General features: G+C 43.3%; 1 protein-coding gene across 8 annotated transcripts in view; it reads left to right on the top strand.

Moving 5' to 3' along the window:
- Positions 1-25,751, top strand: part of CEP126 (centrosomal protein 126) — a 98,602-nt gene that overhangs the window by 39,471 nt on the left and 33,380 nt on the right. For all 8 annotated transcript variants that reach the window (XR_009398832.1, XR_009398823.1, XR_009398827.1 and 5 more), the window contains exons 4-6: positions 2,999-3,110; positions 13,234-13,432; positions 16,755-18,750. Coding sequence is in view for 1 of the 8 variants with exons in the window: in XM_059371180.1 (XP_059227163.1) it covers positions 2,999-3,110; positions 13,234-13,432; positions 16,755-18,750 (2,307 nt within the window). In the remaining 7 variants the exon portion in view is untranslated. The remainder of the gene's footprint in view (positions 1-2,998; positions 3,111-13,233; positions 13,433-16,754; positions 18,751-25,751) is intronic.

Below are 25,751 nucleotides of genomic sequence, written 5' to 3'. Positions count from 1 at the left end.
GGATAAAGAAGGAAAATCAGATTAGAGGTGTGAACGATCATTAAGTTTTAAATGCATTGATTTTGAGCCTTCTGTGGCTCATCTAAATGGGGAAATCAAATCAACAACTAGAAGTATGGGTCTGTGGGGGAACCTAGGGGACTCAGTCGGTGGGGCATCTGCCTTCAGCCCAGGTCATGATTCCAGGGTCCTTGGATCAAATCCCTCATTGGGCTCCTTGCTCAGCAGGGAACCTGCTTCTCCCCATCCCTCTGCCTGCCGCTCCTCCTGCTTGTGCTCGCTCACATTCTCTTTTCTCTCTGTGTCAGGTAAATAAAGTCTTATTTAAAAAAAAAAAAAAAAAAAGAGGGCGCCTGGGTGGCTCAGTGGGTTAAGCCGCTGCCTTTGGCTCAGGTCATGATCTCAGGGTCCTGGGATCGGGTCCCGCATCGGGCTCTCTGCTCAGCGGGGAGCCTGCTTCTCTCTCTCTCTCTCTCTCTCTCTCTCTCTCTGCCTGCCTCTCCATCTACTGTCACATAAATAAATAAAATCTTTAAAAAAAGAAAAAAAGAAAAGAAATATGGGTCTGAAATTTAAGAAAAAGATGAATAGAGATGTATATTTAAGAGTCACTAAGATGGGCGCCTGGGTGGCCCAGTTGGTTAAGCCTTCAGCTCAGGTAATGATCCTGGAGTCCAGGGATCAAGTCCTGTATCAGGCTCTCTGCTTGACGGGGAATTTGCTTCTCCCTCTGACCCTCCCCTTTCTAATGCTCTCTCGCTCTCTCTCATTCTCTCTCTCTTTCAAATAAATAAATAAAATCTTAAAAAAAAAGAGTCATTAATGAGTGATATATACTTGATAAATGAAGCCATGGGCGAGAGACACTAAACCACAGGGTATAGACCACAGATTGAGGGTAGAATCTTTTTTTTCCCCCTAAAATAGAGTCTTAACGTACACTACTATTTACTGGAGATAGACAAGAGAAACTAAAAGAGGTTTTGAGAAGTCCTTCTCAAGAATGCACAATGGCAAAATCAAATAAAGAAAATAATGTATAAGAAGGCATAGGAGAAGGTAGTTTGAAGAAAGAAGATGTGGTCAGTTACTGTAAATGCCTGAGAAAATTACTTACCACTTATGGGAATTACTTGCCCCAAAGAGGGCGCCAACTACCAAAAGGTCTGGGTACAAAGAGTCAGAAGTTTTAGCAAAAACAAATGACACACTCACACAATGGAATAATATACAGTTATTAGAAGAAGTGATGGAGAAACTTTGTGGACTGATGTGGAAAGTTTTCCAGCAGAAGGAGGTTTACTGTGAAGCTACTGAGGCTTGAGTTTCATGAGCCCTCACTGTCACAGCCCCTACACCTCATTTTATATGAGTACTTTTGCATTATTTTTTTCCTTTTTTTTTTTTAAGATTTTATTTATTTACTTGACAGACAGAGGTCACAGTAGGCAGAGAGGTAGGCAGAGAAAGAGAGGAGGACGCAGGCTCCCCAAGGAGCAGAGAGCCTGATGTGGGGCTCGATCCCAGGACCCTGAGATCATGACCTGAGCTGAAGGCAGAGGCTTTAAACCCACTGAGCCACCCAGGCACCCCTGCATTATTTTTTCTTAATGAAGTCCCCCAAGTTACATAAGCCGTATGCTCATATAAACTTATGTCTATCCCTGATTTTCAGGACATATTGTTAGTCATAAAAAAAGGTCCAGATCACAAGATAACAGTATTCTGCCTTCTGGTGAGAAAGGGGGAAATTAGAATATATATTTATATTTGCATAAAGAAACAGTTATAGTATATGCAAATGATCAAGAACAAGACTTCCAAATGTGTATTACGTATATTTTTTAGCTTCTAATATGGATATATTATGCAAAATACCAAATTAAGATTTTAAGAAAATTCAGTGCAGTGAATGAGGAGCAGAAACAGCTATGAAAGACAACTATTACATAATTGTCTTATTCGTTTAGTTTACTCCCAAATCCGAAGGTTAACCAAGACAGTTTGGAGGTGTCAGTGGAGAGCTCGAGAGTCAGCTACCCCACCTCCATGCCTTGAGTTTTTGCGGTACCTGACCGCAGGGAAACCGATCCTCCGCTTAAGCAGATAGCAGGAGAAGCGGCGCCCCTGGCAGATGGCTGTGCTCCCTCTGAGCAGCAGGGCGGGAAGAGCACTGGGCGACGTAGGATAAGAAGGGCGCTCTGAGTGCAGTGCACCGCCAAAGGCTTTGGGGAAGCGGGCACTCATGGGAAGCAGGGCTGGTTGGAGGATGTGCTGCATGTATGTAGACAAACGTCCCAGAATCTGTGACCCTCAACTGGGGCCCAGTCTCCTCCGTTGCAAAATGGACATTGAAATAGCATCAGCTTCATGGGCCATAATGAGGATTAAATTAGTTAATACAGCACGCTTGAAAATAATGTCTGTAACAGTAAGCTCTCTGTGAACAGTAGTTGGTGTTTTTTACACTTCCCATTTTCTTCTTAAAAATATTAATAAACTTTGGGGCACGTGGGTGGCTCAGTTTGTTGAGTGGCCGGCTCTTGATTTCAGCTCAGGTCACGGCCTCTGGCTCCGACGTCTGCAGGAAGTCTGCTTGAGAGCCTCTCCCTCTCCCTCCCTCCTCCCTCTGCTGGTGCACTCTTGTTCTCTCCCCCCGCCCCAATAAATAAATCTTTAAAGAATAAAAAAGAATATTCGTAAATTTTGTCAGACTCAATCTAGATCAAATATAGTGGGATTTACGTGCCAGAATGAAAGAGCCTGGACATTTCTCAAAGTCTTTTCCAGTTAAATATTCTCAAAATTGGCGATGTAGCAGTTTCTATGTGGGGAATTAGATACCTAAATTTAAAATATTTACAGTATTTTAAAAGATACTTTCTTTTTACAAAAGCTTTAAAGTACTATTTTATTATTGACCAACCTTATATAAGAAAGAGATCATTGAAAATGAAGTGATTCTGTACTATTTGATTTTTCTCTATTATCCTTTTAGTTTTTCAAAAACGAGTTCCTCTGTTGGAAGAAGCCCTCAAGCAAATTCAAGAATCCAATTTAAAATCAGAAGTAAACCTCCTCCCTTCCTACAGACCAACAATAAATTGGAGGTAAGTAATTTATTATTACAATGTATAATTATTAATATGTAACAATTATACAGCTTACTGCTGAGTTTGTAGGCCTTTTCATCAGTTACTTCTCACCTTTGTTGTAGAGTTTACTATTTTATTTTCATAGATTAATTTGAGGGAGAGGAGAATATAAATTGCTCAAGAATAAGGCAAAATTCTAACTCATCTTTGGTATTATAGTGCTGCCTATATTGAATATTTTTTTATGGAAGCCATCACTAAAACCATTTTAAAATACTGGTGTTCATTATTTATCTTTACTGAGAGGAAAAAATGTGTTGAATTGTAGTAATATAAGTTTAGATAAAAGGAGTAGTTTATGGTAGAAATGGGTTATTCCTCATGGAAAAATATTTCTTGGATGTCTAGAAAAAGCTAATATCTCCTGGTTCCTCTCCGGAGTAGCTTAAATGAATCATCAAGGAGCAGTAGGATGGATCAAACCAGAGTACCCTGGGCCATTTTATATTTTCCATTTATTTATTATAAATGTTTATTGAAGCTACAATATGCATAGCACTAGATCAGGCATTGTAAAGGGGATGTGGGGAGTATAACTCTGTAAAATGCAATTCCTAGTATACAATCTAGGAAAGAAGCGAAAGTGCTTCAGAAAGTATAGAAGAGTACTGGGGCCCCTGGGTGGCTCAGTGGGTTAAGCCTCTGCCTTCAGCTCAGGTCATGATCTCGGGGTCCTGGGCTGGAGTCTAGATCAGCTTTTCTTTTTTAATATGTCATTCCAGTCTACTGCGAACAAATGTGAATAATGGATTGAAAGAGGACAAAACAGGAGGCTATTTCAATATATGTCGTTGAAATTACGTGAGCTCAGAGCACTAGAGAAAGAGGTGGGCTTCTGGTCACAGAACACCGCACGGTGGATGGGACACAGCGATGAGGGTGTGTACTGTGATGACAGATCTAGGACAGAGCACCAAGAACAGCCACATTTAAGGAAGCAGAAGACAGAGGCCTCCAGATAGGAGCAGAAGGGTTGATGCAGGACTAGGAGAGGGTTGTATCACGGAAACTGAGGAAGGGTAGGGTTTCTTGGGGAAAAAAAGCAGTTTATAGAGATCAGATCAGATGGTCAGTAACACAGTTGTTATCCTGCCCCAGAACAGGTGGCACATTTAAGAGGGGTGATGGCAGAGGGATTAATGAAGGAACTGGAAAGCCAGAACAGATTGGAGGAGCCCCCCAAGAACTGGCCACCACAGAATCAGTATTTTTTTTTAAGATTTTATTTATTTATTTGACAGAGAGAGATCACAAGTAGGCAGAGAGGCAGGCAGAGAGAGAGAGGAGGAAGCACGCTCCCTGCTGAGCAGAGAGCCTGATGCGGGACGCGATCCCACAACCCCGAGATCATGACCTGAGCCTAAGGCAGCGGCTTAACCCACTGAGCCACCCAGGCACCCCAGAATCAGTATTACCCCCACAGACCTGACCTGGAGACCTGTGAAGAGGGCTGCCAGACAGACCCTCGTGTCCTCGGTGGAGGAGCCCAGCACAGTGGAAGCTAGAAGACCAATGATCAAAAACGTCTTTCTCCCATCACCCTGGCTCTTTCTAGTACCTTCCATTGGCCAAACCGAGCCATAAACCAAAAGACAAAGGTTCATTTCATCTCTGCCAAGCAGAGACAAGTAGAGAAGCATGGAAAGTGAATCTGGAAAAGAGAGGGTATCCAGTGCAGAGGCAGTGTGTCCCCTCTGTTGCAGGAAGCAGTCAGCCTGGGACTGCTGTCAGAGTAGTGCCAGAAGGGGATGAGGACAGAAAAGAGAGTGCCATGGGTGGAAAAGAAACGGAAAGTGAGCAAGTAAAGATAAAAGTTTGTCTATGAAAGGAAAAGAGTGATAGAACAATAGCCTGAAAGGATGACATCAAACTGGTGAGTCCCAGAGCTGAGGCCAGAAAGATAGAGGAGGAAAGCATGTTGAGTGTCTTACATTCCTCTTTTGAGCGTCACTGTGATCGGCACGGTTGACCCTGTGAGTGAGGTGTGCTTCTCCTCTCAGGACAGGTCTGCAGCTACGGTATGATACACATGTAATACGTGTACGGGGTCTGTTACAGAAATATCAGCAAAGTGATCAAGTATGAAGTGTAAAATTGGGAAGAAGCTTGAAGGACGAGTACCAGGTGTCTAATGAGGGGGCATAGGTTGGGTTGAGCACCTGCAGGCCCGCAGTGTGGTAGAAGACACGGACCCCAAAGGACATAGAGCTTGTCCGGTGTGGCAGAATTCTAGGGTATATTGCTAGTAGGAGGAGATAATCTAGAAATGAAGATTGATATACAATGTGAAATGTTTTTATGGCTAGCTGGGAAGTTTGAAGTTTGTTCTGTAACTGGTAGAGAAGCAGTGAAGGTTTTTAATCAAGGACTGATTTTTTAAAGACTTATTTATTTGAGAGAGAGAGAGAGCAGGAGAGGAGTGTAGGGGAGGAGCAGAGGGAGAAGGAGAAGCAGATTCTCCACTGAGCAGGGAGTCTGACTCAGGCTCCATCCCAGGATCCTGGGATCATGATCCGAGCCAAAGGCAGACGCTTCACTGACTGAGCCCCCCAGGATCCCCAATCAGGGACTGATAAAATCCTCTTTGTCATTGTAGAAAGATATTGGTGTGAATGTTGGAAAATGAAAGGATGGAAAGAAACTGAAGGGGACAAGAGAAGATAATGGGATAATCCAAAGGATAGATCATTACTGCTTAAACTGGATTAGTACTATTTTATATAGCAGGAAAATGATAGGTCTGTAAAGGAATAAAAATATTATGAGTGGGTAGAAGGAAAGGATGAGAGAAGGAATGATACACCTTTTCACAGCACAGAGAAGTGGTGTAAGAAAGAGGATTTAAGAATGTTGACCAGATAAAAGGATACAATGTGGAACATGGAGTGATTAATGGCAGGGAAATCAGGAGGTATCCAGCCATGAATTTAAAAGGACTTAGGTTAAAAGGATAGTAGTAGTGAAGTTGGAAAGAAGGATAGAAGGAAAATACATTTCATAGAAATAGATTATGGAGGGGCACCTGGGTGGCTCAGTGGGTTAAGCCTCTGCCTTCGGCTCAGGTCATGATCTCAGGGTCCTGGGATCGAGCCCCACATCAGGCTCTCTGTTCAGCAGGGAGCCTGCTTCCTCCTCTCTCTGCCTGCCTCTCTGCCTACTTGTGATCTTCGTCTGTCAAATAAATAAATAAAATCTTAAAAAAAAAAAAAAGAAATAGATTATGGAAGTTAAATGATGAGTTTGGTGTATGATAGGATAAAGAAAATGAAAAAAAAGCAAAAATGATCCAAAGAAGCTGAAATTTTAAGTCTTGATGATTGAGAGAATTTGTTGACTTTAAGAATAAAAAGAAATGAAATGGTACAAGTTGGCAAGATATTGCTAAATTTCCTTGCAGGTGCCTGAATTGAGGGGATACATATCCAAGTACAAATGTATAAAAACAATTGGACCTAAAATGAAGTGAGAGACCCAGACTATGTAAATACAGTTGAAAGTCGTGAATTGTTTGTGCTGTTGCTTCATTTTTATACATAGTTATGTCCCCCCAGCCCGACTGTGATATTCTAGGGAACAGTGGCTAAATGGTACACAAGCAGGAACTCCCTGCGGCAGACCACAGAGCAGTCAGTCCTTGCTGTGCCCCTCTCCCCACACGGGACAGCTCAACTACGAGCAACAAGATCATGGGCGTGGGTGTGTAGCCACCTTCACTAGAAACCCCATGTTCCAAACAGGAACCAGTATTCCTGGTGATGGCTCCATGTGGATAATGTCTAGGTCCACAGGAGAGACATGTCCAATCGTAAGAATTCCCACACTTGGGGAGAAGCAAAGCTGTAGCTTCACATCAGCTCTCTGTGGTTGATGCAGTCCTCTGGGTTACACAGAGTGTAGGTGGATAAGCAAAGAGGAGGGTCCCATAACCCTCACAAATTTCAGCATAATAATTAGAAGTGATTCTTCAGATCGAGTGCACCTTGTAAAAACTCACCAAAATGCATAGTAGTTTTGTTAAGTTAGATGAAAGTTCAGAACTTTACTGGATTTCAATACATTAGCGCTTTTTAAAAATTTTTTATTTGTTTATTTGTGAGAGAGAGAATAAGCAGTGGGATGGGCAGAGGGAGAGAGAAGCAGACTCCCACCTGAGCAGAAAGACCAATGCAGGGTTCGATCCCAGGACTCCAGGATCGCAACATGAGCCGAAGACAGGTGCTTCACCAACTGAGCCACCCAGGCACCCCAGTACATTTGCTTTGACACCAAAACTTCACAGAATAAAACTGCAGTTCAGTCAGTATCTTCTTAACAGAATTACCTGGAGTAAGGAGATAAAATAATTATGTAACTTTTGACCTTTTGGAAGTTTTTTTTGTTTTTGTTTTTTTTTACAAGCATATTTAATAGATCATTTATACAGCAAGCGTCCAGTTCGATGTTTGGCTGCTCTCTGGATTTCGGGAGCAAAGCACCAAGTCTTCATGAGATGGTGCCCATGTGAATGAGCTTCCCTTAAGGGCGCGGGGACCAACAGATTGAGTTCCTAATCTTGATGATGCTTGAGATTTGTCCTGCTATGTTAGGTCAAGCAAATCACATTAATTTTCTTTGGAACTTAGTCCCCCAGCACTTAGTATGATTGCACAATATTCACCAGGTGTTTAACGAGGTGCTCTGTTTGGGAAAAAACACCACTTATTCAAGACACTACTGATGTGCAACACCGGATTATACTGTGTAGCTGTCAAGTCCCTTCGGGTTTTTTTTTTTTTTCAATTGTGGGCCATTTTCTGATTCTCATTTTTGAGAATACTAAATACTAATAAATACTAAATACCAAGAGTCCATTTAAACTTTTTTTTAAGTTGCAGCGATTATCTGTTATGATAAAATAAAAGTAACAGGGATGGAGCTCTGAGCGCCCAAAAGGAATCCACGCCCGTCGCCAGTCCGCTTTGTCTCTTGGTGGACCTGCAGCATTCCCCCCCCCCCTGCCCTCAGTAACCAAGATAAATAAGTTAGAATGTGGCCGTTTTGTCACGCTTATGAGACTACAGTTCTCAATTTGGGGTTAAAGGTTTTGGCTGCTATAAAAATGTCATTTTAAAATACATTTTGAATTGTAAGAACAAACGAAATTTTTTGTATTTTTTTTATTTAATTGGAATAATTTTCAGGTTTCTACATATAGGGTAGTTATAAATTTAAAGCATTAGGCATTTATTGGTGAATAATGTATATATCCCCATTCAAAGAAATACTATAAAAAAGACATTCCAGGGACGCCTGGGTGGCTCAGTTGGTTAAGCAGCTGCCTTCGGCTCAGGTCATGATCCCAGCGTCCTGGGATCGAGTCCCGCATCGGGCTCCTTGCTCGGCAGGGAGCCTGCTTCTCCCTCTGCCTCTGCCTGCCATTCTGTCTGCCTGTGCTTGCTCTCTTGCCCTCTCTCTCTCTGATAAATAAATAAAATCTTAAAAAAAAAAAAAAAAGACATTCCAGGGATGCCTGGGTGGCTTAGTTCATTAAGCAGCTGCCTTCTGCTCAGGTCATGATCCCAGGGATCAACCTGTGGGATCAAGTCCCACATCCAGCTCCTGACTTAGCAGGAAGCCTGCTTCTCCCTCCCACTCTGCCTGCTGCTCTCCCTGCCGGTACTCTACCTCTCTGTTAAATGAATAAATAAAATCTTTTTAAAAAAAGAAAGAAAGAAAGAAATTCTAGCATACAAAGGACGTGCAAAGAAAGGAGCTCAAGAAAGAACCTGAGCAGGAACAACCAGAAAAGTAGGAAAATAACCAGGAAAGCATGGGGACATGCAAACCAAGGGGATTAAAGCCAGAAAGACAGCACCAGTGCAGAAGTGTCTGTTTTTAGTTAATCTCTGGCAAAAGCAGTACCTCAGGGCAGGGGAAGAAGCCGGGCAGCAGTGGCTGAGGAAGCTGGGGGTGAAGGCCGCTTAGGTCTAGAGTACTCCGTGGGAAAGGCAAGATGACAGACATTGAGAGGGGGAGTTCAGAGTATTAAAAATTCCAAATCACTTCATATAAGAGCATTGTGCATTGTTGTGTACGGGTTTTCCTTGCTCACAGGCTTCTTTTTCTGCATATCAGTTGTCAGCCTTCGTGTTGTCAGATATTTCTTTTCTTTTCTTTTTTTTAAGATTTTATTTATTTATTTGACAGACAGAGATCACAAGTAGGCAGAGAGAGAGGAGGAAGCAGATTCCCCACTGAGCAGGGAGCCCGTTGCAGGGCTCGATCCCAGAACCCTGAGATCATAACCTGAGCCATAGGCAGAGGCTCAACCCACTGAGCCACCCAGGTGCCCCCAGATATTTTCAATTAAAAAAAAAAAAGCTCTATAGTGCTAGGAATGAAGGTATAGACATTTTTCGCTCGACACTGTACATTTCCTTAAAGTCTTAGAAGAGATGAAGTGTCAGAACATCTCTGATTTCCCTGTAGCACCCAAACATACAGTTAGCATTATCGAAATCTATGCTGGGGCCACTGAGTAACATAACATCGTTTTGTTTCCCGAGAGATGACCTCCATTCTAAATTAGAGTACATAGTTTTCACTTATTATTATATGCGCTATTTTGACTATGACAGTCTACACCTATCTGTATGTATACACACGCACATGAATGTTATCTATTTGGAAAACAATAAATGTGTAGAATTTACAGAGAGAACACTATGACTAACTTATTAAAACATTGAATTTCTCTCCACAGATAACTAAGAATGTTCAGTAACATGTACGAAAATGCTTGTAAATTATAAAATGCTATACAAATATGAAATATTAGAATATTAAGGATCAGGTGTTAGGTTAATAGAAATACATTTTTTATTTATTGAAAATACGATTAAGGTACAATATTGATAAGCTATTGTCACATTAAAAATCCACTATATGTGGAATATCAACCTAAAATGTGTTAAGGAACAAAGTAATGGCAGGAAACAGGGAGCATCCAAAGCAGTTGATGCTATCAGTACTCATAAACAACTGTTCCAATATGGAAAATACTAGTGGCAGATAAACATAATTTAAGATATCAGTAATACGATCATCTAAAGGCAAAAAATTGTATGAAAAACTAGAAGGCATTTAATGCTAAAGCCTCAAGAGCAATCAGAGAATAGATCCATACAAAGACGGAACCTGCCTCAGGAAATAATGAGATGTAAGAATGTTAATAAAGAAATAACGTTAAAATCGCAAGTCATCAGCTTCCATCCCAACCAAATCCTTATCACGTTTGTGTAATGTACTTCACCCTTCTGACAGATGCAAGGGAGAAGAAGCTGTATTTTCCCCCATATTAGGTTTTTATACTTTGAAATGATGCTGTCAAATATCTATCTCCAATACCCATGTATGTGCGGCAACACAGCTGATCTGAGCCACAGGCAACCCTGAGACATCTGGCCAGAGCTGAGCAGTGATCTATTTGACCTCTGTTTTTCCTTTGTACCAGTAATTTAAACCAGATTTTCTAGCCCACATTCACTACCTATAGGACTACCAGACTTCTAAAAGGTGAAAATACTCTTGAGAGGAGTCAGAAAAAGGGAGCGTGGGTAAGCTGCACACACGGTTCAGCACATGTGAGAGGACACTGACATGTGAACGGACACTGGTTGATCAGAAGAACACATGCATGGACCCTCAGGACAAAAATATACTAGAAATCAAAAGCCTAGAGGCAGCCTATAAAGCGTCAACGACAAAAAGAACATCTTAATCAGGCTTTCTCTCTACCTGCCTGTTCAAATGCTTTCCGACCTGTGCAGATCCATTCCTGCCTGTCCGGCCGCCTCCGCACCTTATCCCTACTTAACTGACCAGCTCTCCCCTCCACGGGCCCTGTTGCTATCTCACCATTCCCAGATTCTTCCTAGCTGTCCGACTGTCTCTGCCCCTCACCAGCCCCAAACCTTGCCTGTCTGTCCATCTGTCCCCTCTGCTCTCCCAAAGACCTCTTTGCCGGCCTCGGTGCTGTCCTACCCAGTCAAATATGTTCCTCACCCTCCAGCGCCAGGGACCCCCAGCCTCCCCAGCAGTTTCCCACATCTACCAGGCCCGGTTCCTTCCGGCCCACCTGACCGTCTACCCTGCCCACCCCGAAGCTCCACAATCACCCCTCATCCTGACTCACAGAGCAAGTTATTTTGCCCAACTTTCAGACCCAAACATTTCCCTCCACAGTGTTCTCCTCCAGCTGCTCTAATGCCTGCCCTGATTCGTCGTTCCCTTCCAGCTCGACTGGTTGTTTCCCCAACCCCTTGGGAAGCTCTCCCCGTTCTGAAGCCTTCCTATTTATCCGCTCATCCCCCTCCTCAACCAGTCCCCACCCCTTCCGATCTCGGCCCGTTGCCTGAACATCCCGCCACCTTGGATCCCCTTTGGTCCGTCCAGCGGTCTGTTCCGCGAACCCCCCCAGTGTCAGATCTGCCACAGGCCTTTGTAGACCATCGTCTCGCCTCGGTTCAAGGCCACCCACCTCCCTGCCGCTCCCCAGGCTCTTCCTTGTCTTCATCACCGTCTCCTTCCGCACCTTCTGTGTCCCCTGTGCGGTCCTCTTCCTCCATCCTCTCCTCATCCTCTCCGGCCTCTCCTGCCTCTCCCGCCTCACCTCCTCCGTCTGGCCGCCTGTTTTCTTCTCCTCTGCGTCCAGCTCCCTCTCTGGCCCACCCCGTGGCTTCCTCCTTCCCCCCCACGCTCTACTTTCCCTCTCTTCCCACTTCCCCATCTTTTGTTCCCGGCCATCCCCTCAACCTTCCTCACTGGGGGAAGAAAGTAGAGAAGAGAAGAGAAGCAAGTGGCGTAGAGAAGAAAGAAATAGAGAAGAAAAAGTTGGGAAACGTCAACTTTAAAGGTAAATAAATCGGGTTAATGAGATAGTTTGTAGATCTAGCAATATTTTGTTTGGGAAAGGTGACTGAAGGGACGGACTCTGTGAGAATAGGAAAACCTGAAAGGCCGAGAGAGAAACATACTCTCAGCGTTCAGGAACTTGTGTTAAATACCTTCGTGCTCTCCATGACCTCCCTGTGGTCACATAAAAAGATAGGCTGGAATCCAGTAACCATTGACCTTGACTATTCCAGTTTGTCCAAATAAAGATATATATGTGTATTGGAGATAGGTATATGTTACATGTGGCTCTGTATCCTCCAAGCATTTTATCCTCACTAAAACAGGAGTCCCTGAAGTGAGCTGGGGCTGAGTGCTCCTGGGAATCCCGCTGCCGGTGCAGTACGGCAGGAGCCGGCTGTCGAGCACCCTTCCTTCCCACCCCCCAAAACTGTGCTGCTCTGCTCTTTGCCTCTCACTCTGTACCTGTGCTGAAGTAGAACTTGCTAGACCTTTCCAGAAGACGCAGAGTTCTAATAGAAGGTGGCGTCGCCCACTGATGTCCAGTGGGTGGCCCTTCAAGCACACTACAGGCAGAGCCTGCGCTCAAGATACACCTTGTGTGGCCTGAAAACCAGCTTGTCTCTGTGACACAGCTGAAAACAAGTGTGATTATCCTCCTCCCGCAAGGAAGGTCCAGGCTTCTGAACCTAGTAAAGTAGGATGGAAATTCCTGTCTGCCCCAGACAGACAGTTTTCATATTTTCTATCTGCTTGACTCTTCAACCAACTTTATTTAGGTTACGGGAATACCTACCAGCGATAACGTCAGCTCAGAACTAAGGGTAGCGCAGCACATTTTTATCCAGATAGGAATGCTCTTGCAGAACGAAGGAATGACTCTCTGTATCTACAGGAGTTCCTTCTACATCTGGCCCAAACAGTAAGAGAAACAGGACTTCGTAATTGAAGCCATGAATAATTGGGTATTCTTACATGAAGGTGGTGTGCTTTATTGGCACTATAACCCCACAACCATTTTTATTCTACTAGTGACTGCCTTAAATTCCCTTTCCAATATCCTTAGATGTGATTATCTGAACACAGACCCCCCCACACCCATACAACATAAATGTGTCATTTGTATAGATAGGGAGAGGTTAACTTTATTTAAATGTACTAAATATTTTTTATGTATGGTTCACAGAGCTATAGATAATGCCTTGCCTTCAGCATTGTCAAAAAATGATCACAAGCATCAGAAACATCTCTTATCCAAAATCAATTGTGGTAAAGAATTGAAGGAAAACAACAGGGCAAACTTGACTACTAACAAAGATGCGTTCCAGCTTAAACTGGAAGAAACTCAGAAACTCCTAGAAGATCAGCATCTAAGCAGTTTGCAAGTATGAAACTATAAATATGTTAATATTATTTTAGTATCTAGTAATAAATCTGTCCCATCTCTGCAGTGATTTACACTAAAGAAAAGTATGCCATTAACCAAGGATAGGATGTGGATGAATCAGCACAAATTCATCATAGATACTACAGAAATAATTTAGATTTTCCTACCTTTTCGATCCTTTCTCACTCTGCTTTCTCTATTCTTTTTCCATCTCTTATACTTGGAAATATATGCTCTATGAATGTTATTTTCTGAAGAAACATTAAAGCTATTTAAAACTACAATGTAATATAAGTATCATTGTTAGAGACTGGATGATAAAAAGCATCCTGAAAATTGTAATACTTGTGGACATTAGGTTCTTAATGAAAATATATCACAATTAGATAGAAATGGCAGTTCTGTTCTATCTCTTTTCATACCTTCACTTGGGTTTTTTTTCCACAAAGTCTGGATTTCACCTGATTTTCCTGAAATGTTCATGTACTTTATTTTTCATGAGTAATTACACACATTTATGAGATTCTTAGTAGGCTGATATCAAGATTAAACTCATAACCTTGGACTGATTGATCCAGTAACTGAATAATAATGAAAAGGCTTTAAAAAAAAGGAAAGCAGGAGGCTGCTTCTGGCTACGATGAAATGCCTTCCTGTCATAAACAACAATAATTCTGAATAAAACATACGAAACAGCTGTTTTTAGACATTAAGCAGTAGACAATATAGGACAGGATCTTGAAAAAAGGAAAACCAATGAGATAAGCCCTATAATCTCATAGGCTTTCTACCTGGACATATCCTTTGGCCAAGCCTCAGAAAAAAATCCACACCCCCAGCAGAGGCACACGAACATTAAATTAAGCCACGCAGCACAGGGAGTGTGATCGGTCAGTGGTCTGGTGCAGGGACAGACACAGCCACACTTGCAGTGAGCAGAGCGTGCTGTGTGGGCTTGTCAAGTTCCTGTGTCGCACACCCGAAACTCGGAACATTGTGTGTCAGCTGATCTCAAGTCTAAAAAATTGAAAAATTTGAAAATTTATCTAGAGGGGAAAAGAAAGATCCATAGCACGTGAGTAAACAAAGATAAGGCAGACCACATTATGGTTGGGCTAGAATACAGTGAAGTATTTTTGAAGTTCTGAGATCCGAAAACTCCCGGCCTAAATTTCTATATCCAGCTGGCAATATCCTTCTGGAACGAAAGCAAAATGGGCATCTTCCAACAAACAGAGCCGACCAGCCCGCACTCCCCAGTACTCGCCCAGCATCCGCACTACAGGAAATGTCCCTGGAGGTTTTTCAGGCAGAAGGAAAATGGTATCAGATGAAAACTCAGATCTGTCGTGATAGCAGGTTAGTGGTGGTTAGTGGTGGTTAGTGGTGGGTAGGTATGGACTTCCGGCAGATGGTTCTGGATTGTTTGATAAGGTGGGTATGGGTGACTGATCTGTCAAAATCCATCAAACTATACATTTAAAATGGGTGCATTTGGTAGATAAGTCTACCTCAAGGGCATTGATTTTAAAACTGAAACAAGGCAAACTAAAAGTGTAAACCAGTACAGTTCACATATCAGTAACTTACAAGCAAACATTGAAGCTGATAATGTTTCATTTCTTAATGATGAGACAAAATGTGGGGGGATAAGTATAGTGAAATCAGAAGTTTAGCAACTTCTTCTCAGGCACTTTGGGGTATGAGGCCATCACAGACCTGTAACAACAAAAATCTTACAGCTATGAATATCACACATACATCTAGAAAGACCCTCAGACCCAGAGTTCTACATCTCATTAGATGTCATCTCAAAGGAAGCTCTCGAGGGTTTGCTTGTCACTGTCTATTAAAGCAGCTCAGCCTCAGAAACAGGTGTGCACGGAGTGTGCTCTATTTTGTTCCGATGAGGCTGAGTGCCCTTCACTTTCAAAAGACACCAAAGCACCGAGGATGTGATAAGTAGGTAGTAGATGCTGGTAATGTCAAACTCTCATTTCAAAACTTATTTCGTGTTAATATGTCAATAAGCATTAACTATAGAGACTAAAATGTTTTATTCTCGAATTGATTTACTGGGCTTCTTCATTTATTTAATGGGCTAGAAAAATAAGATATTTTTGTTCAATATCAGAATATTTAAATATTCTAAAATTTGTAAAAAAAAAAAAAAAGGACAGTCATTTCCTTTCTTTTGAGTCCATTTAACTCTTTGACAAGATTTACAATCGGAAATCCTCTTGAATATATTTATTTATATGTGATACTAATCAATGCATTCTAGGTATATGTGAGAAGTTAGAAATATCTTTAAACACATACCATACTTTGAAGTGATGATGAAATTTTATTAAATATTGATAAGTTCCATGAAATTTCATTGAAATAGTGATGAGAATGTCTATTAAATTCATAGAAATTATTACTAAGTCTCAAAAAAGGACTCTTTAAAGTCAATAATCGTCAATTCTACATCCTAATTAGATTTGCCTGGAGTACTTCAAAATACAAATACATGGATCCCATCCAGGTAATAAATCATTAGGACCCAGTGTAGTTATTTCTACAAAGCTCTTCCCGTGATTGTAACCTGCAGTCAGAGTCTAGAACCCCACAGTGTAGGCCACGAGAGTCCCAGAAGATGTGTCCCTACCAGCGGGAACCTCACACTGGGGTCACAGAGTTTTCAGAAGCCTCATACAAGTCCAGTGAAGTTTTCAGGGAAAAAAAATACCTAAATAGTAAATAACTTTTTCACATGGTGTTATAAAACCTTCAAGAAATTCAGTACTCCCAATGGACTAGCAATAGTAAAATTATTTTCTTTTTTTTTTTTTTAAGATTTTATTTATTTATTTATTTGGTAGACAGAGATCACAAGTAGGCAGAGAGGCAGGCAGAGAGAGAGGAGGAAGCAGGCTCCCCATTGAGCAGAGAACCCGATGTGGGGCTCGATCCCAGGACCCCGAGATCACGACCCGAGCCGAAGGCAGAGGCTTAAACCACTGAGCCACCCAGGCGCCCCGTAAAATTATTTTCTAAGCCATAAACATGGTTAGAATAAAGAGGTAGTTGCTTTAGGCACAGAAACTAGAGCAAACACAATTTATCCTAAGTCTTCATTGGCTCCCTCTTTTTCCCTCTGAGGACTACGCTAGGAATACAGATCATTTAGACACTTACACTGTTGATAATCATAGTACTTTATTGTTTTATGCCAAGGGCAGTAGGGCTCAGTACAGTGGTGTATCAACTCATTAATTTTGGTTGTTTAAAAAGTTCTAAGCTAGAGAACAATGTTTTTTTTTTTCTTCTTTCAGATATTTTGTGATGAAGTTAATCAACTAACAAATTCTGAAACCCTCTCGAGTATAGACAGCCTTGTGGCTGGGGAACATGAAGAAATATACTTAACACTTGAGGAGCTCTGCACATCCAGCCAGAAGAGCTCCATTTCTCCCAAACCAGTCAATCTGCAGGCAGCTAATCTGAGCGGTGGTGGTGAAGAGGAACTGTCATTCTCTAAGACTCAGCGTATAAACAACTGGCTCGTAAACGTAAATGACCCAAAGACTGAGACTGTCCCATCTGTCTCAGATACTTTAAGCAAAGCGAATGTGCTGCCTTCTTGTGAATGTCTGAACGGCGAGAACCAAAGTGCGCCTGCGGAGAGGGTGACAGAGCGTGCTGACCATTCAGTAGCCTCGGTGTATAGCCGCCCCGCATACCGAAGCGATGGAAAATGCACAAAGGTCTCCGAAACGAGCGCTGGGAGAGCGGCCGACTCCTGCTCCGGCACATTCAAAAGGGAGAGACCCTTTGTTACTGAGAGCCCAACGTTTAAATTCAGCAGAGTGGGGACCGCTGCGGACCGTCTCACACGGGAGCCGGCGACGTTTGCAGACCGCGGCGGCGCTTGTGCATTAGCAGCAGAGAGCGCGGCCGCTTCGTGTGTGCGGGTGGCTACCTGCACAGCTCTGCCCTGCGGCGGGCCGGCGGCTAGGCCCTCGCCGGAGAGCAGCCGGCGAAGACCGCTGGGCCCGGCGCAGTGTTCGGACAAGTTGGGAGGCTTGCCCGAGGTCAGAGAGGACACGTTACAGGACGTTCCCCGTGATAAGGCGGACCCGCCCTTGTTTTCAGCCGGAGTCCCGGTTGCCTGGGTCCCTCCCCGCTCAGCTTCGGACAGTGGGACACACGCAAGAGCCCAAACACCAGCCTGGGGGTGTTCGGTCGCCGCTAAGTGTGACTCTGTCGGGCCGCACAGGACGGGGAAGCACAGCGCGCACGAGAGGGGCGGCGGGGTCTTCCTCAAGAGCATCTTGAAAAAAGAATCGAAGTGCGAGCGCGGCCGTTTTAAGGCGCTGGTGGTCAACCACAGCGGCAGGTGCGGCGGTCCGAGGGCGGCTCTCCGAGACAGCGCTGAATTAGCGCAAGAGAAAGCTACGGAAACCGCAAAGACGGTTAAAAAACTGAGGTGGTTTGACGAACCTGGAGACCCCGCGGGCCAGGCGCTGAAGAGCAGGACGGAGCCGTGTCCACAGCGGGGTCCGTCTTTCCGCCCTCAGCCACGCAGGGGAGCTGCGTGCCGGGGGGCAGCGCGGCCACAGGAGGACGGCATCTCGGAGATGGCCGCCGCCCCCGGAGCACCTGCCGCAGCCCCGGTGCCTTTCACCTGTTTCGTGCCTTCCGGCTGCGACGCAGCCAAACGAGCCTGGCCGACCTCAGGGACGGGGGGACAGCTACCCCCGCGGCCCCGGGGGGGCTCTAAAGCTGAGACGGCGAGGCCGCGCGGTGCCGGGGCCCGCAGGAGAACGAGATCGGCCCCCGCGCAGGGCACGCTGTCATGCGCGCTTGGAAGGGACGCCGCGCCCCGGCCGCGCTCGGCGGGCAGAGCCCACGGCCCTTGGGCAGCTCAGGGTGCACCGCCTGTGCCTCCGCCCCGCAGCACGAGCTGCAGAAGCCCGTGGGCGTTTGGCGGCCCCGCAACGCCGCATGGAGACCCCCAGCCGGTGACTGCGCCAGGCTGCCTCCGCGCCAGCCCCGTGCTTCCCCCGGAGCGCGGCGGGCTCGGCGCGTGGGGTCCGGAAGGTGGCGGGCCGCTCGCACACATGCCTTCGGGGCCCCGGCCTACGATGCCTTCACCGCGTGGTTCGCGCCGCCGGACGCGCGCCGAAGCAACCGGCTCGGGCGGCTCCGGGGCCCGTCCTGCCCGCGGAGACGCCCGCCGCCCGCCGCCCCTCAGGGCCGTCCCGGAGGAGTCAGTTCCCCGATGGAAGGCGCCGAGTGACGCGCACGGCCGCAGGGAAGCGGATGCTGGTAAGCGCGCGTGTCCGTACCGAACGCGCAGCAGCGGCGCGGTGCTCCCGGCGGACCCCACACGGAACGGGGACCCGGCCGCGCAGAAACAGGCCTCCGCACCGTCTGACCTTGTCTCTGCCGGGTCTTTCCTTTTCCGGGAAACACGGGGTCAGCTGCCTCGTTACACGCCAGTGAGCCGCGCGCCGGCCCTCCGGCTCCTGCCCCGAGCCCCGGCCGCGCTCCGCCCAGCCCTTGTGCGCGGGTCTGCCTGCGCGCAGGTGAGGAGCTCCCAGTCCACGCCGGTACCATTAGTCGCTGCCTGACTCCTGCCCAAGCCCTTGTCCTCTGGGGAGTGAACTAGATGCCCCTGAGTTTTCCTGCCAGGACGAATCACCTGCCTCTTGAAAAACAGATAGGACTTGGGGGAAAAACAGAAAAGCAATTCTTTTCCCAAAGCTATGAGTAAATAGGTGATGTGAAGAGGGAGTTAGTTTAAAATTTAATATTCAGAGTCTTCTTTAATTAGACAGGTTTTAAGGATGAGGGCTTTCCTTGTCATTCGTCGCTGTCTGCCCAGGTTCTGGCAGTTGGTAGTCACCCACACTTTTCTTAAATTGAGAGCACGGAAGTCATATTAGCAGATGGGAAGCTAAATGCAAAGACTAAAAATTTACAGTACTAGTCTGCAAAAATTTTTTTTTCATTTTTTAAAAATATTTTATTTATTTGACAAAGACACAGCGAAAGAGGGAACACAAGCGGGGGAGTGGGAGAGGGAGAAGCAGGCTTCCCACCGAGCAGGGAGCCCGATGCAGGACTCTACCCCAGGACCCTGGGATCATGACCTGAGCCTAAGGCAGACACTAAGTGACTAAGCCACCCAGGCACACACCCCCCTTTTTTTTTCCCGTTTTTCATCACAAGTGCTCTCCTCCCCATCACCTGTTTCACCCATCTCCCACCCACCTCCCCTCTGAGGACCCTCAGTTGTATTCTTTATAGTTAAGAATCTGTTTCTTGGTAAAAACCAAGATTTTTTTAAAAATTATTTTTCTCACTAAGGATTTCATCATCTTTTAATCTAGGATTTTACAATGTAACTTTAGTTTTCACACTACATCCCCCCCCCCCAAAAAAAAAGAAATAAAGAAAGAAACCATATAGATTGAGAAAAACCCTTGTGTACCTGTATGTATGTCTGTATATACCCCACGTCCCACCAGTTTGTTCTCTGGAGGAGAAGAGTCTGTTTTTTGGTTTGTCACCTTTTTTTGTTTGCTATGATTCTTAAATTCTACATACGAGTGAGATCATATGGTATTTGTCTTCCTCTGACTGACTTATTTTGTTTAGCATTAAACTCTCCAGATCCACCCCGTGGTTGCAAATGGCAAGATTTCATTCTTTATATGGCAGAGTAATATTCGTGTGTGTGTGTGTGTGTGTGTGTGTGACATCCTCTTTATCCCTTCATCTATCAGTGGACACTTGGACTGCTTCCATAATTTATTGGATCACATGGTAACTCTGTTTTTAATTTTTGAGGCATCTCCACACCGTCTTACACCGGGGCTGCAGCAGTTTGCACTCCACCCAGCGGTGCACCTGGGCGCCTTTTTCTCCACATCCTCGTGTTTAGTTTAGTCATTCCGTCAGGCATGAGGTGGGATCTCCTTGTGGTTTTGATTGGCATCTCCCTGATGATGAATGACGATGATCGTCTTTTCATGTGTCTATTGCCATCTGGATGTCTTCTCTGGAGAAATGTCTCTTCATGTCTCCTGCCCATTTTTTTTTTTTAATATTTTATTTATTTATTTGACAGATAGAGCTCACAAGTAGGCAGAGAGGCAGCAGAGAGAGGGAGGAGGAAGCAGGCTCCCTGCTGAGCTGAGAGCCCCATGTGGGGCTCGATCCCAGGACCCTGGGATCATGACCTGAGCGGAAGGCAGAGGCTTTAACCCACTGAGCCACCCAGGTGCCCCCTCCTGCCCATTTTTAATTGGGTTATTTGTTTTTTGGGTGTTGAGTTGTATCAGTTCTTTATATACTTCGGATACTAACCCTTTCTTGGAAATGTCATTTGCTCGTATCTTCTATGAGACAATAACTGTTGTTGTTGTCTTTTAGTTTTATTGATTGTTTTCCTTTGCTCCATAGAACCTTTCTATTTTACTGTTGTCGCAATAGTTTATTTTTGCTCTTGTTTCCCCCACCTCAGGAGACATATCTAGAAAAATGTTGCTGCAGCCAGTATCAGAGAAAGTAGTGCCTGTGCTCTCTTCTAGGATTTTTGTGGTTTCAGGTTTCTTATTTAGGTCCTTAGTCCATATCAAGTTTATTTTTGTGTGCAGTGTGAGAAGCTGGTCCAGTTTCATTGTTTTGCATGTGGCTGTCCAGTGTTCCCAGCACCATTTGTTGATGAGACTTTTTTTCTATTGCATATTCTTGTCTATTTTGTTCAATATTCATTGACCGTATAGTTGTGGGTTTACTTCTGGGTTTTCTGTTCTGTTCCAGTGAGCTGGTTTTGTGCCCATACCTCACTGTTTTGATTACTGTGGCTTCCTAGTATATCTTGAAATCTGGGACTGTGATACCTTGAGCTTTACTTTTCTTTTTCAAGATTGCTTTGGCTATTGGGGGTCTTTTGTGGTTCCCTGCACATTTTGGGATTGTTCTAGCTCTGTGAAAAATGCTGTTCTTATTTTGATAGCAATTGCATTAAATCTGTAGATTGCTTTAGGGAGTATGGACATTGTAGTAACATTTGTTCTTCCAGCCCATGAATACAGAATACCTTTCCATTCATTTCTGTCATCTTCAGTTTCTTCTATCAGTGTTTTATAGTTTTCAGAGTACAGGGCTTTCACCTCCTTTATTAAGTTTATTCCTAGATATTTTATTCTCTTCCGTGAAGTTGTGTGTTTTCTTCATCTCTCTTTGTGCTACTTCATTATCAGTATGTAGAAATGTAACGGATTTTATATCCTGCAACCTTGGTGAATTCATTTATCAATTCTAGCAGTTTCTGGGGGGGGGGGTCTTTAGAGTTTTCTCTATGTAGTATTATGTCACTTGCAAATACTGGAAATTTTACTCCTTTCTTACTGATTTGGATGCCTTTTATTTCTTTTTGTTGTCTAATTGCTGCAGCAAGGACTTCTAGTACTGTGTTGAATGAAAGTGGTGAAAGCAGACACCCTTGTCTTATTTCTGACCCTAGGGGAAAACCTCTGTTTTTCCCCACTGACTATGATGTTAGCTGTGGGTTTTTCATATCAGGCCTTTATTATGTTGAGGTTCAGTCCCTCTAAACCTACTTTGTTGAGGGTTTTTATCTTGAATGGATCTTGTACTTTGTCTGTTGTACTTTTTCTGCATCTATTGAAACAGTTATATGGGTCTTACCCTTTATTAATGTGGTATATCACAGTGATTGATTTGTAAATATTGAACCACCTTGCAGCCTAGGAATAAATCCCACTGCATCTCAGTGAATGATTTTTTTAATGTATTATTGGATTCAGTTTGCTTACGTTTTGGAAAGAAAAAAGATAACTGTCTTGGCAATGTTTATTTTAAAAAGACAGAGAGAGAGAAAATCCATGTAAAACTAAACCCCCAAAAAAGAGTTAGCCATAGCTTTTAAAAATTTAATATAATTTTAGGCAATAATGAAAGATCTTTGGAAGTACTGCTATAGTCTACATTATTTCTTATATTGTCTGTGTATTTCGGTAGTTATTTAACAAACTGCAGTGACACAGAGCTCTGGAAACTGGGGTCACATCCAATAAAGGAGCACAGGCCTGAGAGATGTTTTAGCTGTGTACAAATATTTGAAGGTTTACTGTATGAAAGAAAGAGAAAACAGAAGTACATGAAGGGTAAAACTCACAAGCATGTTTTCAGCCCAGTGTACAGGAGGGTTTGCGCTAAGACCACCAACCATGTGAGAGGCTGGGCCTCCCCATGGCTGAGTTGTTTGAGCAACAGCTGAATGTCTGTGGGTGAGGAAGATGCATCTCCAGGGAAAGGGGGACTTGTCGACTTCCAGGGTCTCTTCCAAAGCTATCATTCTCGGAACATCTCCAGAATTTGTCCTGATGTTTATAATTAAGAATACATTTTAAATATGTAATAATTAATGATTAATAGCTTTATTTTGAGTTTCGGTAGAAAAACTATTATGTATAGAATTTTTACATGAGAAATTTAGCCAAAGATGCCAGTGTAAACTATATATTTATATTTTGCAAATATACCAAAGTTCTCAGCTACTATATTAATTATTAGATAGTATTTAACTGCATGTATATGAATGGAACAATACACAGTTTTAAGCATATACTGTATGTGTTCCCAGAATCAGTAATTTACAATCCACAGAGCAGAAATCTACACACAAAGAGCAATAAAGCTCAAAAACAAATAATTATGCTACAAATCAAGAAAGTACAAAAGTGTTGGCAGCTCTTGACTCCAAAAGATTTACAAACAGGCTGAAGGAAGGGAAAAATTCTTGACACAGCAGTCATGTGGCCAAGAAAATGTTCACTTAAAGTATTTTTAAAGCTCTTCAGAAATGGAAAGATAGGGACTTTCCAAGATCTTCTTATGCATAGAAAACAGTGTAGAGACTCTTTTGATGCCCAAACGATCTCGCTAGAAACTGTAATATTTAGCATACGTAGCCTAGCATAGTTAGCATCTACCTTACCCACGTGGGTAAATAATGCAGAGCTTCTTAAGCTGTAGGTTGTGGCTCATTTAGTGGATTATGAAATCAACTTCATGAGTGATGATCAGAATTCTTTAAATAAAATACAATTTTAGCATCAGAATGTTCTAGGATAGAAACTAACAGAGGGCATCATATATTGTAAAGGTGTGTGTGTTCCACAGAACTGGCATCCTTCCTGGATCACGGTGCAAAATGGATTTCTTTCTGTGAGACACAGTCAGATTCGAAGGAAAGTTACTGGCAGAGAGGGAAAGAGCTAGAATTTCAGAGTTCAAGATCAGCCATTTGGAGGTAAATTCCAGCTTTGCCCTTTATCGACTCTGTGACTTCAGGAAAGTTACTCTTCCTTCCTCATGCCTAATTTCTTTACCTGTAAAAATAGTGATGATAATAGTGCCTACAACTTTTAAAACAATGGCTGGGCAGTTACAGATGTTGAACTGACCTTAGCTGAAATTACGCCATTATTTCTTACTCTCAAAGGTCAGTTACTAGGCAACTTCCAAGAAAGTTGCAGCTGTGTTTTTATATGTATGTGCAGCGGTGGTTTTATATGGATTCTTACAGTGTATATATATGTATGTGTAAGTATACAGACACATACATATACATACAGATATGCATACTTCCGGTGTCTGCATTTAATTGTATATATGTGTACAGTCAGACATAGAACGTACACCGCTATTAGTAAAACTTTTGAGCACACACATACATACCATTCACATGTACGGATACATAACCTCAGTCAGAAATATTTAAAGAATGAGATAAAAATGAAATATAAACTTTTAAAATAATTAAAATTTTATATTTTTTAAGTAATACATTTTAAAATAATTTTTAAAGTAATTTTATGTATTCTCTAAAATACTTTTTCTCTAATGTATTATTAATAATGCTCTGAATGTTTAGTTTCCAATGTGTTACCAATTATGATGACTTCATTTCATATACCATTATTAGCTAATATCTCAAACTACAACATGCATTTAGGTTAAGTTTATTTTTATAATTTAATAATTTTTCAATTTGTGACTCTAACTTTGTTAGAAATATACTGTCGTTGTCATAATGTGGCAGAGTTTATAAGGAGAATAAGAGAGAAGTCAGCTCTTTGTCTTATTCACTGTGTTGTGTTATTTTATCTTTGATCTCTGGTTTTGCAAGAATAAGTTTTTTTGCAGAAAAATACTTGTTTTTATTGTGAGATCATTGACATGACATTGTGTGTAAGTTTAAGGTGCACTATGGATTGATTTGATACGTTTATGTATAACGATATGATTACTGCCGTAGCTAGCTAACACCTCGGTCAGTCACATAATTGTCGTTTCCCCGTTGTGGTGAGGACATGTAAGGGCTGGTCTCTCAGCGACTCCGAAGTATGTGCTGTGGTGCTGCGGACTGTAAGCGCGGTGCATGGGTCGGAGCTCCGGAGCTCGTTCATCTTCTACTGCAAGTTTGTGCTTGGACCAGCGTCTCGATTCCCACACTCCCTTGCCTCTCTAACCACTCTTCCACAGTTTCTGCTGGTTCAGCTTTTTACATTTCTTGGTTTAAAGTAGGCACCGTGCACAACATGGGGCTTGCACTCGGAACCCTGAGATTCAGAGTTGCGTCTTCTACCGCTGAGCCAGTCAGGTGCCCAAAGTTCAGCTTGCTGAGTGGTGATACCGGACAATGTTTGCCTTTCTGTGCCTTATTTCACTTAACGTAATGCCCTCAAGGTCCCATCCATGTTGTCACAAATGCAGGACCTCCTTCCTTCTCACGGTTGAGTAACATTCTCTTTGTATAAACCATGTCTTCTTTAGTCATTCATCCACTGATGGACATTTAGGATGTTCCGTATCTTAGCTATTATTAATAACAGAGCAGGAAAATACTTACATACCCCCACAAACCCCCATGTTTGACAGATGATTGAATAATCAATTTAACTTCCCAAAGAAATAGCATTGCTATTAAAACAAGTTAAATCATAAAATATTAACAGTCGAAGAAACTTCTACATCATCTAGTCTAGGGTTCTGCAAACTACAGTCTCTGGGCCAAATCCACCTATTTTTATAAATCACCTATTTTTATGCTGAGTGAAATAAGTCAAGCAGAGAGAGTCAATTATCATATGGTTTCACTTATTTGTGGAGCATAACAAATAACATGGAGGACATGGGGAGTTAGAAAGGAGAAGGGAGTTGGGGGAATTGGAAGGGGAGGTGAACCATGAGAGACTGTGGACTCTGAAAAACAATCTGAGGGGTTTGAA

Source organism: Mustela nigripes, chromosome 1 (genome assembly GCF_022355385.1).
Source record: "Mustela nigripes isolate SB6536 chromosome 1, MUSNIG.SB6536, whole genome shotgun sequence".
NCBI classification, from domain to species: Eukaryota; Metazoa; Chordata; class Mammalia; order Carnivora; family Mustelidae; genus Mustela; species Mustela nigripes.
Note: the sequence above shows the minus strand (reverse complement) of the source record. Positions and strands in the feature narration are given on the sequence as shown.